General features: G+C 34.8%; 2 protein-coding genes across 3 annotated transcripts; both read left to right on the top strand.

The window, feature by feature from the left end:
• Positions 1-180: 180 nt before the first annotated feature.
• Positions 181-6,671, top strand: LOC107026588 (probable protein phosphatase 2C 62). Of its 2 annotated transcripts, XM_015227621.2 has the most exons (9): positions 184-952; positions 1,058-2,541; positions 3,704-3,831; positions 4,146-4,218; positions 4,516-4,603; positions 4,804-4,973; positions 5,681-5,824; positions 5,929-6,057; positions 6,266-6,671. In XM_015227621.2, the coding sequence occupies exons 1-9, from the start codon at positions 760-762 to the stop codon at positions 6,443-6,445; spliced, it is 2,589 nt and encodes an 862-aa protein (XP_015083107.1). In that variant the 5' UTR covers positions 184-759; the 3' UTR covers positions 6,446-6,671. The 2 variants fall into 2 exon arrangements, with proteins under 2 accessions (XP_027774187.1, XP_015083107.1); XM_027918386.1 differs by lacking the exons at positions 5,681-5,824; positions 5,929-6,057; positions 6,266-6,671 and adding an exon at positions 5,046-5,648 and having other exon boundaries at positions 181-952.
• Positions 6,672-14,685: 8,014 nt separating this feature from the next.
• Positions 14,686-17,131, top strand: LOC107008596 (non-specific lipid-transfer protein-like protein At2g13820). The gene is made up of 3 exons (XM_015207700.2): positions 14,686-15,123; positions 15,253-15,279; positions 16,695-17,131. Exons 1-3 carry the CDS (start codon positions 14,769-14,771, stop codon positions 16,871-16,873), a joined length of 561 nt encoding a protein of 186 aa, XP_015063186.1. The 5' UTR covers positions 14,686-14,768; the 3' UTR covers positions 16,874-17,131.
• The last annotated feature ends 224 nt before the right edge of the window (positions 17,132-17,355 follow it).

Genomic DNA, 17,355 nt, shown 5'->3' with positions numbered 1-17,355 from the left:
ACCAATAAGGTGTTGAGTTACATCTCTGTCCCTTATTTGTACCATACACGTGGACACTCCCTTCTCCTTTAGTTTTGATTCTTTGTCTTAGTTGTTATTCCTGTACTCTATGCATACATGATCTGTAACCCCTCCCCCCTCCCCCCGCCCNNNCTCCCCCCGCCCCCCCCAAAAAAAACAACACAACTTCTGAAATGCTTGAACTACAGATTTTGCTGTTCTCTTTTGTGGCGGTAATTGTCGTTAAAAGGTTGTGTTGATTTTAAGATAGTATGGAGTATCATAGCTTTTTTACCAAGTTCTATGAAGCTAGACTACTAGTACTTGTAACAGTCAATAGTTTTTATAATTAGTGTTTATACTTTTATGTTACATCACTCATGATGACACTCGCAAAATGCAACCCATGAAGTTAGGACCTAGAAAGGGCAACTCAAGAATTAAGTTGTAAAAAATCTAAGGGAGAAAAGGATGTGGTTAAATTGATAATCTTGAAAGATGGATTAACTAGTAGAATAGGACCATTTTAGACGAAAGCAATGGGAAATATCTCATTTGGGTTTGCGGCCCATATAGCAATTGAGAATAAGTGGTGCTGTTTAAGAGTTATTAGGTAGCCAAAAAACCATTTCCCGGGTAAAACCAAACAGAAAATAATGATCATCATTCCCAAGAAAAGAAAAGACATGAACTTCTATCCACAAAAAACAACTCAAATAATCTTTAAAAATTGTTAGAGAAATTGTAGTCATAATAGTTATGGCTGATTCTTTATGCAAGTTCTTGGATGTTCGGTGCATAACAGGTTCTCAATGCTTTGCCACCTATTTTTCTGCCCAAAAACCCTTCCTTTTCCCAACTCTTGTCAGAAGAAAAAGAAGAAGAAAATCACTTCACATTGCTTTCTGCTCCACACCCATTTCCCCAAATCTTGATGTTGTCTCTACCCATGGTATGTTTTCCCTTTTAAATTGCTTGAATCTTTCTCTTATGTGATAAAAATTTGTTCTTTTACCAATTTGGTGGGGCTTTGATGTTTGTTTTTGGGGTGTGGCAGAGCATTCTGATGGCACTTTACTGTTTCGGTTTGGGGACCCAAGAGAGATAGCGAAAGAGGATGAATTGGAGGAGCCCCTTTTGGATAGTGAGGAGGAATTTAGTGTGGTGAAGGTTTTAGATGGTGATAATGAGAGAGAAGTCATTGTCAAGAAAGTAGAGAGGGAAGCCAGGGGTGAGGCTGTGACTGTGGTCACTGATGCTGGTGTCTCTGAATCAGTAGTAATTGGCAATGGAAGGAATGATTTTGTCGAAGTAGAGACTGGATTGAGTGAAAATTTTCTTGGAGATTCCGCGGATGAAATTGGTTCGATTTCACCTGAAGGAATTCAAAATGAATCTGTAGCTGAAGTCGATATTGAGAATGCAGTACATGTTGAGGAGATTTTTGAAAAGAAAGATGATAGTGAAGCTTCAGTTCCACCACCACCAGAGAATTCTATTACTTCTTTCGAAGTTGAGGAAGAAATGATGGGTCAAACAAGTGATGAATCATTTGAAGAATTGGATGATGACAAATCACTTGTTTTAAGTTCACCTGCAGCAATGCCTGTTTATTCTGACTTAGTAAACACTAAGGAAATTGAAGAATTTGAGGGAGAAGTTTCAAGTCAATTGACAGAGAATGACGGTGACAAGGATTGCTGTTATGATTCAACTCATTCGGAGGAAAATGGTGCTGCTTCTGCTGATATTGAGGCAGCGCACAATGATATTGAGATTGTACAACAGATAGAACAAATATCTGAAAATATTGGTATTATATTGGAAGGGTCCACGGAGAGTGTTCCAGAAGGAATTAATCTGGGGAATGCCGAAACTGTTGCTGACGAAATTAGTCCAGAGAATGCTCCCGAGGGAATTAATCTGGGGAATACTGAAACTGTTGTTGACGAAATTAGTCCAGACAATGCTCCGGAGGGAATTAATCTGGGGAATACTGAAACTGTTGTTGACGAAATTAGTTTAGAGAATTTTCTCGATGGAATTGATCTGGGGAGTACTGAAACTGTTGTTGACGAAATTAGTCTAGAGAATTCTCTCGATGGAATTGATCTGGGGAATACTGAAACTGTTGTTGACGAAATTAGTCTAGAGAATGCTCCTGATGGACTTGATCTGGGGAATACTGAAACTGTTGTTGACAAAATTAGTCCAGAGAATGCTCTAGGGGGAATTAATCTGGGGAATGCTGAAACTGTTGTTGATGAAATTAGTCCAGAGAATGTTGATATTAGGCATTTGTCTATGGATGCTGAAGACCAGAGTATCGAAGTCCTTAATTTTGAAAATGATGATCAAACCGAGCTGAGTAATTTGTTTTTAGATACAGAAGATCAGGCTTCCCGAAATAGTACCTTCAAGGATAGTGATGTGACTGAAGTAATGCCTGATTCTCCTAAGCTGGAGGCTGAACCAGTTTTTGATGAGGAAGTTGATCACAACCTAATGTCAGAGTCTAATGAAAGTGAAAGTCCATTACCGGTGAGTTTTACCCACTTATCTTTAAGGTTATGTGTGTATCATTACAGTGCTCTGCTTGCTATTAATTATTGTCGATCAGATGAAGCCACCTAAACAGATTATTTAGGTCTGTTGGTTAATAATTTGTGTATCAAATGTTAACTGGACAATGTTGTGATTGTCTATTAGAGAATAGGCATTTATTACAGAATAATGTATGTTGTGCAATAGGTGGCTATTCCCAAATTTAGAGCTATGTTCGTATTTATTCTAGTTAGGGATGTAACATGCCCCTTTGCAAGATTCCTCTCTGAGTTTTGCAGACATAAGACTGATCCTCAAGCTCAACTAGATATGGTAAACCTGTTTTTAAATACTACTACGGGGTTGTTGGCGTGCAGCATTTAGTGAGCTGGCTCTTTAAAACTTTATTATTCCTCCAGTACTGTGGTGATTTAAGAATCAAAAATGATATTTTGTCATGGCTGTTTTTTTAATCTTTAAGTTGGGACTTCTCGTAGTTAATTAACGTTACACCTAGTTTTTTTTCTCAACATAATATTATACAAGATGGAAATGGAACTGTTAAGCACATTACTATATGATATCATAGTGACATATGTACATAAGTATGATGGATATGTGTCATCAAAGAAGCTGCTATGGTGAAACACTTTAGCATCCCTCTTCTCTTTCATACAATCTAAAAAAGCAATGGTCAGCTTTCCCTTCTTTCTCTAGTTTCCAACACAGTGGTCTGTTATTCTTTACCTTTGCTATTAGTACAGGAGTTGGGTGACTATCAGGCACAGTAGTTGGTCAAAACCTGGCTGCAAAAAGCTTTTACTTCAGCTATTAACTTTCACTTGGATTGTTCTTTAGAACTTTTGGTTTCATCAACTTAGTGAATTCATCAGCAATTACCTGGTTCATATTTATCATATTTGATGCTCTCTTATTCACAGAGTAGTTATCCATCTTACGCTACTTTGACACTGATCACTGTCCTAAAGATTTGGTTATACTTACATATTTGGTACTTGAAAGATTCCACGTACACCTCTCCATATAGTTATATGCTTGAGTGTTTTGTTTGGGAGCAACATGAACTAGTTCTTCCAGCATTTTATCCCAATCTATAATTAACTGTCATTTTTTTAATCCCGATCTACACTTCTCTCAGTCAGATGAAAATTTGCCTAGCTTATCCTTGGAAGAAGAAAGAAAAGAAGATGTAGAAAACAATGAGATCATGGAAGTGTATGGTCATGAAGTGGTTGAGGATAAATCTTCAGAAGTCTTAGACAGCAGGTAATCTTGCTAATATACCTTACCTATTTCAGAATTACTGCAATTGTTTTATTTTTCTTGGACGTAGAATGTATACATATTCTCTAAATTCTTTATATATATATGTTGCTAAACTTGTTAAAGATTGGTGATGTTAGAGTTTCTTTTTTTTACATTTTTCTTCAGTACTATACTGATGTAGAGAAACACACATGTTTAATCCCTTAACAAATAGGAGTAGTTTATTTTGGCAAAATTCTTCACCCAAACCCCCTTTTGACTACAATTTTTCTGCTCTTGATACATCTGACATCTTATGCTCTCATTTTCAACAGCAAGGAAGCTACGCCAGCAGCAGCAGAACTAATTCTGTCTTCTGGTGCTACTTTATTGCAATATCCCTCCAAGGTATTTCAGATATGCCTTATAATTTTCAATTTTTTTAAGTTAAAAGTTACCACTTAGTCATGAGGTTGAACTGAGTTTTATGGTATGTTTGCTATTAAGATGCACGAAAAAGGTAGTTCGGCTTTTTAATATATGTATATATTCTCATAAGTTTTGAAATTCCAGATGAAATAAATGTTTATTCATTAGAAATTGAATGTGGAATATATGTCAGAAGATATTGATTGTTATTTTCTTGTAGCAAATAAAACATCTTGATTTATGAGTAAGAAATTCGAAAAACAATAAATAAACCAGGCATTCGCAGGTGGACATGAAGCATATTTTATTGCTTGTGGGAAGTGGCTAGGGGTAGCCGATGCAGTTGGTTCCTGGTCATTGGAAGGTAAAAACTCTCCGACTCGTTTTCCTATCGTGCATGGCACCTGTATAGCCTTGAGTTTCAGTCTGGAATTCATGAATTAACTTCCATGGAATTTTAGAAGGTTAGAGGCACGTAGTGATATTTTCCAACTGAATGATGAGCAAGTCCAGAAGCATTTTAGTATATATCTATTTTAAGAGAATGTGCCTTTTATTACTCAGGGAGTGATCCAGGAGTATATGCCCAGGAACTCATGCAAAATAGTCAATCCATTGTTTCTCAGTGCGACAAGGATTCAATAAATGACCCTAAGCAAGTCCTTAATCTGAGCGTCTCAAAAACAGATTCCCTTGGATCTTCAACAGTCTTGATTGCTCATTTTGATGGAAAGGTATATTCATTACCAAATTAATATCTGTCTTATGCTACACAACACCTCAATTATAGTACCTTCCTGAAACAGAAAGATGCTCTCATAGCTCACACATACCTATGAAAGAAGGATGTTCCCATAGCTCACACATACCTATAAAAGCATCTCAGGTGCAAGAAGCTTCCCACATTCACACAGGGTTCGAGAAAGGGTCGCACCTCAAGGGGGTGCAATGTAGGCGGCCTACCCTGATACAAATAAAGGTATCATTGGCTGATTACACTGCTCGAACCCTTGAGCTATAAGTCACATGGAGACAGCTTTACTGATGCTCCAAGGCTCGCTTCCAGCTGACACACACCAATACATTTGTAAATTCATAATGGATTATAATTTAAGTATATTAAGCTGGAGTCTCAATTTGAATTCTTTATGTTATCATGCTCTTTCCTTTCTCATTCTTTTCATTCAAAAACTTGCTAAATGTTTTCATCTAAAAGATATCATTAGCATGTGTGTGCACTTAATAAAAATATAAGAGTAAAGAGTATCAGGAAGTTATTACTGCTATACAGTGAGAATGTTTTTCTAAGATATAGATTGCTGACATGTTACTGGAATAATCTTCAGTTCATCAATTTTCTTATACGCCAGAAAAGATCATGGAAAATATTTACCAATGCTCACTCATGAACATACTTTGAAATGAAATTTATCGTTAACAGGCTCTTCATGTGGCTAATATTGGCGACTCTGGATTTATCATAGTAAGGAATGGCAATGTTTATAGGAAGTCATCACCCATGCTTCATGAATTCAATTTGCCCATACAAATTGAGAAAGGCGATGATCCATCTCAACTTCTGGAGGTATGTATGTGGACATGTTTAATGAGGCAATCCGTCTGAGAGATGTATCCAAGCTTGTATTCAGAAATTACTCCATTTCTTGTGTATTTCACCTTATTCTTCAGGAGTACAAGATAGAGTTAGATGAGGGGGACATCATTGTCACTGCAACGGATGCACTTTTTGACAACTTATATGATCAAGAAATAGTATCAATCGCCTCAAGGTCACTGGAAGCCGACAAAAGTCCTCAGGTGCCAATGCTATTTTTGTTTACATTTTCTTATCTTACCTTCTATGAAGTGTTACTGCTCTTTTCTTATCTTGTGGTAGTTATCCGAAGGGTACAACTTCTTCTTATAGACTCTCAGATACAGTTTAGGAGAACTCGTCCAAAATCCATCGTGTAATTTAATCACATTTCTAGTATGTAATGCAGTGGATTTTTTTTTTCTTCTTTAGGAAATTGCGGAGATTTTGGCAACAAGAGTGCAACAAGTGGGTAGTTCTGCTTCGGGGAGAAGTCCATTTGCTGATGCAGCTCAAGCAGCCGGATATGTTGGGTATACTGGTGGCAAGCGCGATGATGTGGCTGTCATTGTATCAGTAGTTCAAAAGGTAATCGTGTCAAATGACAACTAGTAACATCGCGGTATATACATACATATATATACCTAGTTCCACGTAAATTCTTTAATGTTTCCCTTCCACTTTGTAAGCAGTTTTTTGATGTCTCAAAGAAAGTAACTGTAACATCTATGTTGATGGGGTTCAGTAGCTTCATTGAAATGTAAATTTATGGCATCTGATTCCTATATCTACACCATCCATGGCTGCTCTAGAATGATTCTATGTGTTCTTAACAAGACCCTTCCCAATCTTTTTTTTATAACAATGGTGTCAAGGCCAGCTTGTACAAATCTGGACTATTCCACTGTTTACTACCTCCCACAAGCACATGTATAGGTACTACTGAATAATTCTGTCTATCGAGGCTTAGGTATTCAAAAGTTATATCTCGAATGTTATTATATGCAGTTCTTGAAATTTATTTTTAAAGTAAACTCAATTAAACCCTGAGGCATGCTTGTGATATGATTGGAATGTGAGTTGGATTGGTCCCAAAGAACCTCAAAGTCACACTTTTGATATATTTGAACATCTTTTATTGACTATAGGGAGTAAGTTTATTCCCAAACCTGTGTGGACCAAATCATTTTTGGGATTAAAAATTATTCCCTCTCCTTGTAAAGGTATATATTTTTTTTTAAAAAAATGCTGATGCTTTATATTCCACGTGAAATCTTTCTGCTGGAACTGCAAGCTAAGTCCGCCCCACCAAAAACAATTTTTATCTAATATTCTACGCTCCAATTCCAACACACAAACGTTATATATACCAAAAAGTTAATTTTTCCATTTTTATTTACTCCCTTCGTCTTATTTTATATAATACTTTTTAGATTTTGAGATTCAAATAAATTAAACATATTAAATTATCAATTATTATGATTTATAATATTTTCTTATGTAATTGTATAAAATTTATTTTAAAAAATGCGATATGGGGACCATGAAGGCATCACCAATCACGGGAGTAGCAACACAAAGAAATTAAGTAGCCACAACCCACTCACACATCACTTTCTATTTTTTTGTCACAAAATCAATCATAGCAATGACCGACTACTACCTGTAATATTTTTTTAAATCCAAAAGAACTTTATTCTGATTCAACAACCGGTCAATAAAAAAGCAGTACATACAATATATATAACTCAAAGTGGACTTCACTTTGATTAATTAACAATTGTGAAAAAATTAATCAAAGTTAGCAATCCTGCTCTTTGGAAGAGAAATATGCTGTTATCAGTAATCATAACTTTTTCTTTCCAACTAATGTGCTTATAATTGCATAAGCACTTGGAGGGGGGACTCATAAATTAAGTCACATCTTTTAACTTCAAAAAATTTCACAGTACAAATTCAAAATTTAAAATTCACATGGTCATGCAATTATGAAGTATAGTGAGTGGCAGTAGGCAAGATGTGACGTGTGGCATTTACTGAACACTAAAAAAGTTGAATTTTAAAAAATGGCTGACCAAATTTGAAAATGCAATTCAAACTTTGCGCCGCATAATATCTGGCATCGTATAACAAAGAGAGTAGTCCCTCTCCTTATTCTCAATTTACATATATTAAAAAAAATATTTTTAAATATTTTACTTCATAAACACAAAATTTAAAGGATCATACGGGTGACACATTTTTAATTTAGAATCATAAAATTAAAATTTTTATTTTTTTTGTATCCAACAAAATGAAAATACTTAAATTAAAATTGAGCATGCATGGTGCATCAAATATCATCATAGTAGTATTTGCATGCCTAGGAATATTTGGTTGGTCTTTTTGAGGTGACAATTATCAAATAAAAGAAGTCATTCATTTTCTATTAATTATTAGGTAGCTGTCTCCAAATATTCCCTCCACTTTTACGCATGGATTATGCTGCTTTTTAATCGTACCAAGCACTAGATCTCATGTCCTCAGTATTATTGGAAGGACCAAAAAAAAAAAAAAATAGAAAAATTTCAACAATGGTCAGTGAGTTATATTCCAATAGAAAATGCCTTTCTTGTTTGTTTAAAGCCATATAAGGCTTTCCTCAATCGGGCGTCTTCTTGCTGCAGATTCGTGAAAAGAGCTAAGATCCACTGCTATTTCCTAATTTCGTGCCACGGTACAGGATATTTGCCGATGGATGGAGTTGTAGTCTTTATATTCTACTTGAAAGAGTTGGTTTTGGTTCTTGTGGAATCAAACTAAATGAAAGATGAATTAATATGAATATTTGGTAGGAAGATAATTAGTAGGAAATACAAGTCAAAGATTGTATCTTGGTAGGTGAAAGTTAGGCAAACCATAAAATGGTTTGCTATCTTAACCTTGACAATTTTGACACATAGCGATGTCATGGATGACATCAATAGGATGAATTTATTCCTATAAATAGGTAGCTCTTAATTCATTTTCAAATCATCCTTTCACTTGCCTTCTCATCTTCTAAGGCATTGTGTTCTCTCTCTTGTAGTATTTCACTTATATTCTTTGTATAGTGAAATAAATATTGGTGCAGTTGTTCTTTGGTGGACGTAGGATCATTTTGATCCGAACCACGTTAAATATTGTTGTTCTTCCTTGTTCTTTAGTTTCACGTTTCCGCTAACAATTGGTATCAGAGCAAGGTTCTGTCTGAGTATGCTCTGTGGTTGCAGCACAGTCTGAACTTCCACATCAGAAAAGGATTACTTTGGTTTTCTGTAGTTCCAAATACATTGTAGTAGAAAAGGAAGAACAAGTAAAAAAAAAATAAGTTCCATGAAGTTTGAAATTGATAGATTTAGTGGGCGCAACAACTTCAATATCTGGAAAATCCAGATGATAGCGTTACTGCGGAGGGAAGGTTCAATCCATGCTATTGACGGAAAGTACCCCGATAAGATATCGGATTCCGACAAAGAAAAGATTGAAGGAGATGCATTGAGTGCAATCCAACTGTCCCTTGCACCTAACGTACTTTGTGAAGTGAGTACAAGTACCGAAGAGACGGCCAAAGAGTTATGGGAAAAGCTGGAAGGGCTTTACCAGGACCAGTCAGTGACAACAAGGATGTTGTTACAACGGCGTCTTCATACATTTAAGATGGATTCAGGTACTTTGTTGCAAGACCATCTAGATGCGTTCAATAAACTTGTGATGGACTTACAAACTGCTGGAATTAAAAAGGACGAGGAGACACTTGCATGTTCTTTACTATTTTCATTGACTTCAAAATATCGTGATATTGAGAATTCAATGATGTATAGCAAACAACCTATTAAACTTGAGCAAGTGCGGCAAGCACTAAACTCTTGTGATGTGCGGATGCATTTTGAAGGAGACAAAAGTGACGAAGCTAGTGGACTCTTTGTAAGAGGTCGTACTAGCCAAAAGGGAAGGAGCAAATCGAAGTACAGATCAAAGTCTCGTGTGAACAAAAAGAATGCGGAGTGTTGGGGCTGTCACAAGAAGGGGCACTTTGAACGAGATTGCCCTATGTCGAAGTCCAAAGAAAAGGCGAGTGCATCCATTGTTGAGAAAGTACATGATAATGATGATGATTATGTACTAACAACATCATGCAATAATGGAGTCTATGACAACAAATGGATCTTAGACTCTGGTTGTACTCTGCATATGACATTCCGAAAAGATTGGTTCAGCAGCTATGAAACAAGCAGAGGAACTGTATTAATGGGCAATAATGCAACTTGTAAAATAGTTGGCATTGGTTCAGTTCATGTTCGCTGCCATGATGGAATCATGAGGACTATTACAGAAGTCCGTCATGTTCCTGATCTAAAGAAGAATTTGATCTCCCTGGGTACTTTAGATAAACAAGGCTATAAGTACATGAGTGAAGGAGGAACTATGAAAGTGACTAAAGGGTCTTTAGTCATGTTGAAGGCCAAGCTGGAGGATGGCCTCTACACACTTGCGGGAAGCACCATTATTGGCTCTGTAAATGCATCTACAGTGCAGTTATCTAATGATGACAAGGCAAAATTATGGCACATGAGACTAGGCCATATGAGCGCACGAGGATTGGAGATGTTGAGCAACCGCAACCTTTTGAATGGTGAGAAGATCAGCACACTTGAATTTTGTGAGCACTGCGTCTTAGGGAAGCAGAAAAAGGTCAGCTTCAGCACTGGCAAGCACAAGACGGGAGGGGTGCTAGACTACATCCATTCAGATTTATGGGGTCCCTCTAAGCTTCCATCAAAGGGAGGAAAGAGGTATCTTCTCACATTCATTGATGATTTTTCACGAAAGGTTTGGGTGCGTTTCCTGAAGACAAAAGGTGATGCTTTTGAAGCATTTAAAGAGTGGAAGATTTTGGTTGAAAATCAAATTGAGAGGAAAATCAAGTATCTTCGCACGGACAATGGCTTGGAGTTTTGCAGTGAAGAGTTCAATGATTTCTGCAAGGTTCATGGGATCGCAAGGCATAAGACGGTCAGGCACACACCACAGCAGAATGGAGTTGCCGAGAGAATGAACAGAACTCTTCTTGAGAAGGCTCGTTGTATGCTCTTACAAGCTAAGATGTCCAAAGTATTTTGGGCTGAAGCAGTTCATACTGCTTCTCATATTGTCAATCGGTCTCCAGCATCAGCGATTGACTTTAAGACTCCGAATGAGGTCTGGTCAGGTGAACCCTCTAACTATTCATACTTGCGAATATTTGGGTGTCCAACTTATTATCATGTTAATGAAGGTAAGCTTGAACCAAGGGCTAAAAAGGCCATATTCGTAGGGTATGTTGATGGAGTAAAAGGGTACAAACTATGGTGTTTGTCTTTACTCAAATTTGTAGTTAGTAGAGATGTTACCTTTGATGAATCCTCTATACTTGATCCTCGTAAAGTTTCTATGGAGTTATCTAGAAACGAGAACAACGAGCAGGTGGAGCTACCGGTGGAGCTTACCAAGAAACGGGATCAAGAGACTCAAAGTGATGAGTCAAAAGATGCAGAAGAACTTGCTTCCAATGAACCATACACAATTGCGAAGGGAAGGGACAAAAGGCGGATACGGAAACCGGAACGTCTTATAGAGCAAGAAAATCTGATTGCACAAGCGTTCGTAGCTGCAGAAGAAGAGATTAAGGATCTCGAGCCCTCTTCGTATATTGAAGCAACTTCTTGCAAAGATGCTGCACAATGGCAGTTGGCCATGATGGAAGAGATGGAGTCTCTTCACAGAAATGAGACATGGGTCTTAGTTAAAAGGCCAAAGGGGATGAGGACAGTTGGATGCAAATGGGTCTACAAAAAGAAAGAAGGTATTCCAGAAGTGGAAGCTGCTAGGTTCAAGGCGAGATTGGTTGCAAAGGGTTTCAGTCAGAAGGAGGGAATTGACTACAATGAGATCTTTTCTCCAGTCGTGAAACATAGCTCAATTCGCGTGCTGCTAGCATTGGTTGCACAATTTGATTTAGAGCTTCAACAGCTTGATGTCAAAACTGCTTTTTTACATGGTGATCTAGAAGAGACAATCTATATGGATCAGCCTGAAGGTTTCCTAGCTGAAGGAAAAGAAGACCATGTATGCCAACTGAAGAAGTCTTTGTATGGTTTGAAGCAATCCCCTAGACAGTGGTACAAGAGGTTTGATGCATTCATGACTACACATGGATTTTCGAGGAGTGCATTTGATAGTTGTGTGTATCACAAGAAGATGTCTGGTAACTCTATGATTTATCTTTTGTTGTATGTTGATGATATGCTTATTGCTGCTAACAACATCACAGAGATAAATATTTTGAAGAAACTGTTGAGCAAGGAATTTGACATGAAGGATCTAGGAGTTGCAAAGAAAATCCTTGGAATGGAAATTTCAAGAGAAAATGGTGTTGTACATCTTTCTCAGAAGAGGTACATCCGAAAAGTTCTTGAAAGATTCAATATGGATATGAGCAAGCCTGTAAGTACACCTTTAGCTTCTCATTTCAAGCTTTCGGAGTTACAAATGCCTCAATCTATGGATGAGGTGAAGCATATGTCAAAGGTTCCTTATGCGAGTGCAGTTGGTAGCATTATGTATGCTATGGTATGCANGGCATTGTGTTCTCTCTCTTGTAGTATTTCACTTATATTCTTTGTATAATGAAATAAATATTGGTGCAGTTGTTCTTTGGTGGACGTAGGATCATTTTGATCCGAACCACGTTAAATATTGTTGTTCTTCCTTGTTCTTTAGTTTCATGTTTCCGCTAACACTACTTTATCAAGTATGGTGATACTAATTACTTAAATTTTCTAATCACAGAACTTTCTAACTACCTGGGCTTTAATCTTCTAGATTGGTATAAAGATTTTGGATTTGTTCATAATGATCAAATTTGATCTGGTCTTGTTTCCACCTTTCCAGTCATTCTCGATACTATTTTCTTTTGATTTTCTGTTATTTAAATCGTATGTCTCCGTCACTTTTAGTTATTTAACATTCAATGAATGACTGATAAAGGATCCATTGATATTAATATAATCCAATTAGAATGCTTGGTACTTTGTAGTTATACATAAGCAAAATATTGAAAATCGTATTTACTCTTTCTATTTCTAACCATCGGGGAAATTCATCCTACATTATTCCAGCAAATAGCAGAATCGTGGCTAGGTTAATACTTAAAAGTATATATTAAATAATATATTTAATATTAACATTGAGAGCCTCGCTGCCAGTCATACACAACAAAACAGAGGTTTTGGCCTTTTCAGCTCAAATTTAGGGATACACGGCGTTTCTTTTTCATTTTTAGCCGTTGCCAAAGTTCATTCGACTTCTTCCAACTTTTAATCAATTTTCTCTCCAAATTTAAGAGTTTAATTGTGGGTCCCAATATCAATATAATCATATCCTTTGGGAGAGTAAATAAAAATAGGTTTACAGAATTGTATCAACAAAAAAAATCAAACTCCCATCAAATATAAATTCAGATAACTCATCAATTAAACTACCTAAATTTTCTATACTGTCATAATAATAACCCATTAGAGAATATTTTCTCCATTTTAAAGTTGTTGCTTTTATTAGTGGTGATCTAAATTACTTTCTCCATTTATCTTTACTTGTATGCTGACTACTTTACTACAAAATAGTTATATAATAATACTTATTCAATTAAAAACATATATTCATTATTCAATAACTAAAAAATTCTTAAAATATTAAATTTAATGTATTTAAAAGGTAATATAGTAATATTATCTTTATTATATTATTTGTAATAGGTGAAATAACAGACGTCTTTACTTTTGCATTGTCGTACTGATTAAAAAATTAAAAACAAACAATTAACGTGGAATAGAGATTATGTTTTTCCTCTATAAGTTTCAATTCTTTACTAAAGAAAACACCCTCACGAAAGTCTTTGGAATTTTGGTATTCCATAACAATAATTTTGGTTATTAAACGTATTTAAAAGTAGTGTAATTAGTTGAAATCTTAACGTATCGTAACCGTTACTGTCTAATTGATCCATCTCTTATGTTTGTTACGTGCCAAAATACTGTATCGAAATACTAAATCTTGTAGGCAAACGAATAGTTAGTGAAAAGTAGTCACGTAATTTGGCATATATTGTTTACAAGCAATTAAACGTCATAAAAGATGCAAAAAATAGAGTTCCCTATCCAGTGTATACTCCCTTTTTCAGTTTTATTTATCCACATTTACCTTAACATGACATATTAAAAATCAATTAATAAAATAATAAGTTTAATAATAAAAGAGAATTAAAATTTTAGTAATAAAATATTTTTAAAGTTTTCAAATAAAATAAGTTTAAATGAATATTTAAATTTAATAAATAAAAATAGACTAAAGCAATAAATAAAATTTACGGTAAAAAAGAAGACACATTAATTCAGAGTTCTCTACGCTGTCCTCTTCGTGTTTATTTTCTGTCGATTTATTTATGTACCAGTCAATCGCATTTTATTTTTATTTGAAATGTTTTACGTGATTTTTATATTTTAAAGTGGTTAATGACTATAAATTATAATATTTTTTTATATAATTTTTTAAATATATATATCATATATAAATATGTCATTTAACTTGATTTCAATGAGTATTTTGTTTTCAAGTTTGAATACGAAGTAAAATAAATAACATTTATGTACTACGTGACATAATAATGTATTTTTGTTTAATTTTATAATATAATTTCCAAAAACTTTTTCAATTTTTTTAAAAAATTGATAGAAACCCGACCCAACCATTACCTGCCCCATTCTCTTTTTACTCAATTTATACCCTCATTCCAACCTTTCTTCTCCATTCTGTAACCCCAAAAGCAAAACTGAAAAGTTGTGAAAATTTTCTCCAAATTCTGTTTTCTCCTGAAAATATGTCTACTTCCAAAATGAACTCATTTGCTCAATTTTGCCTTATTTCAATTTTGTTTTTTTCTTGTACAAGTGTAGAATCAGCCTCTCGTTCTGCCCCTGCTCCGGCAGTAGACTGCAATAACTTGGTACTGAACTTGGCTGACTGTTTATCTTTTGTTACAAATGGAAGTACAGAGAAGAAACCAGAAGGTACTTGCTGTTCAGGCCTTAAAATGGTATTGAAAACTGACGCTGAATGCCTTTGTGAGGGTTTTAAAAACAGTGCTCAGTTGGGTGTTGTTCTTAATGTCACTAAAGCTATGGCTCTTCCTGCTGCTTGCCATGTATCTGCTCCTTCTGTCAGCAACTGTGGATGTGAGTTTCTTTACTTGTAAAATTCTTAACATTTACTTTGCCATATGCTCTGTTTCTGACGATTAAAAAAAAGTTATGAACACTATTATGTAATTTTGAAGATTTTAATTTTGTTTTTTATTTGTACAGTGAGTACTGACACTGGCGCGGCGCCTGGTACGTACAGATCTGGCGCTTAATAGTATTTTTAGTTCCTTATTTGACTGTGGTCTCTGTTTGGATTAAATGTTTCATTTTCTTTACTTCTTTAAAATTGGTTTAAATATCATACTAATACATAAAGAAAATTATGAATGTGTATTGTCCCTAGATCTGAACCTATAGTTGAATACTGCAATCCACCTACCAAAAAAATACAAAGGAAAGAATCTCATGAAATGTTCATTTTGTTTACTTCTTTAAAATTATATTCCATTGAAGTAATCTAATTGATTGAGCCAACCCGAACACCAAAATTTTACATCAAATCTCTAACCTAAAGCCAAATTTTATAACATTTTGGGTGTGTAAATAGTGTTTGGTCTAACACCTTTCTATCACCCAAATTCACTTTATTGAATATTTTAATATTATTTTATTATATTAAATTTTTGATTAAACATTGTATAAATGATATGTTTTCACTAAATTTCTTGTATATTTTATTATTTTTATAGAATATCTTTATAATATTAATTTTAGTTATAAAAGTTAGCTTTTTTTATAAATTATTTTTTCTATATATGACTTTTTTAAGAAATTAAATTTATGGTAATTTTACTATAAATTATAATTGGATATAACTATAATTAACCTTCACAAAAATTAAAAATACAAACATATAAATTATAAATAAATAATATAATGTACTTAAAAATAACCGAAAATAATAAATACTCACCAAAGTAGTAATTCACATACATACAATTTATATAATGTTTAATTAAACGTTATAATGAAATAATATTAAAATATTTAATAAAGTGAAATTTGGTGTTGGATTGGAGCTCCAAAATACCAAATTTTACACCAAATAAGGATTTATTTGGTGTAAAATTTGGCGTTGAGTTGGAGATGGTCTTAGTTTAATCACTAATTGGTTTTTCTTGTTAAATTACTCGAAAAGACAAAATAAACTTAAATAACAAAACTGATGTAATGTAATCAGTAGATTAATTTTATGATCATGCTTAACTAAGATATCCTGAATAACAAGATGTATCGCATGATTGTAATTTCATAAGTCAGGTCTGGGAGGATGGTGTGTCTGTAACCTTGGGAGATTGTTTCCAACAAGATCTTCTACCTGTCCTTATCTTCCTAAAAGTTTAGAAGCTCAGTGAACTTGTCTTATCAAAAGTTTGATTACTATTTGCTCTTTTTCTTGTGGGGAATTACCATTCGAATGTCGCATTCATTTTTTCTGAAGAAAGTGTGACATAGGTGGTTAATGAGATTGGTGGTGTCTTTATAAGGCTTTGGTCACTCTTTGTTTCCTTTTCTCGAGTTTGAGTTAGAGTCGGAATTCATTTCTCAACAAAACTGATTTCTGCTCTCATAAATATAATAATTGTGTTTATTTGCTGATACAGCTCTTTCTCCAATTGCTGGATCACCAACCATATCAGCAGTTGCTCCAGCCACAACCGAGGGTGTGAATGCGGTCACTCCAGTGCCAGCTCCAGGAACCTCCGATTCTACTACATTGGCAGCTCTGTCCATTGGACAATTGGGTTTGACACTAGTGGTTGCAGTGTTCTGTTGGTTTTAGGATCATATTTTTGTGTTGGTTCTAATCACGCGTTTTCTGGGAGCGAGCACAGATTTGTTTTTGTGATATTTTGTCATTAAACTTTGCTTAGTTGGTGTACTCTAAATTTTATTTATAGTAGTGGTAGGTAATTCTGTGAGACCACGTAAATAGGGATCACATTTGTTTTCTGATAACGTTCTTATTTGGCTGATATATTTTTTTTTCTCAAATCTTATTACATTTGTTTTCGTTTATCAGCTCATTAGTTATTTACTTCATTCTGGTAAATTTTCTGTTAACTTGCCCTTTATTTTTGTCAACTTGTTATGGTGAAAGTTTAGTCCCTTTTCTTTTTGGTGTTTGGTTATTATAAGCTTTATAGTGAATTTGGGTACTTATTTAGCTTGCCTTTTTCATGTACTATTAAAAGTATACAGTTCCATTTTCTTTATTTACTACATTTTGAAGGTCTGGTAACTGTACGTTTTAGTAAAGTATAT

Source organism: Solanum pennellii, chromosome 1 (assembly GCF_001406875.1).
Source record: "Solanum pennellii chromosome 1, SPENNV200".
In the NCBI taxonomy this organism is placed as follows: Eukaryota; Viridiplantae; Streptophyta; class Magnoliopsida; order Solanales; family Solanaceae; genus Solanum; species Solanum pennellii.
The sequence above is the reverse complement of the archived record's forward strand: the minus strand, read 5'-3'. Positions and strand labels throughout refer to the sequence as shown.

Bases quoted from the DNA above. Each gene is read 5' to 3' on its own strand.
- LOC107026588 (XM_015227621.2), top strand. From the start codon at position 760: ATGGCTGATTCTTTATGCAAGTTCTTGGATGTTCGGTGCATAACAGGT. The intron at 4,604-4,803 runs GTAAAAACTCTC...TTTATTACTCAG, and splicing joins TGGTTCCTGGTCATTGGAAG to GGAGTGATCCAGGAGTATAT. The intron at 6,058-6,265 runs GTGCCAATGCTA...TTTCTTCTTTAG, and splicing joins AAGCCGACAAAAGTCCTCAG to GAAATTGCGGAGATTTTGGC.
- LOC107008596 (XM_015207700.2), top strand. From the start codon at position 14,769: ATGTCTACTTCCAAAATGAACTCATTTGCTCAATTTTGCCTTATTTCA. The intron at 15,124-15,252 runs GTGAGTTTCTTT...TTATTTGTACAG, and splicing joins TTCTGTCAGCAACTGTGGAT to TGAGTACTGACACTGGCGCG. The intron at 15,280-16,694 runs GTACGTACAGAT...TTGCTGATACAG, and splicing joins TGACACTGGCGCGGCGCCTG to CTCTTTCTCCAATTGCTGGA.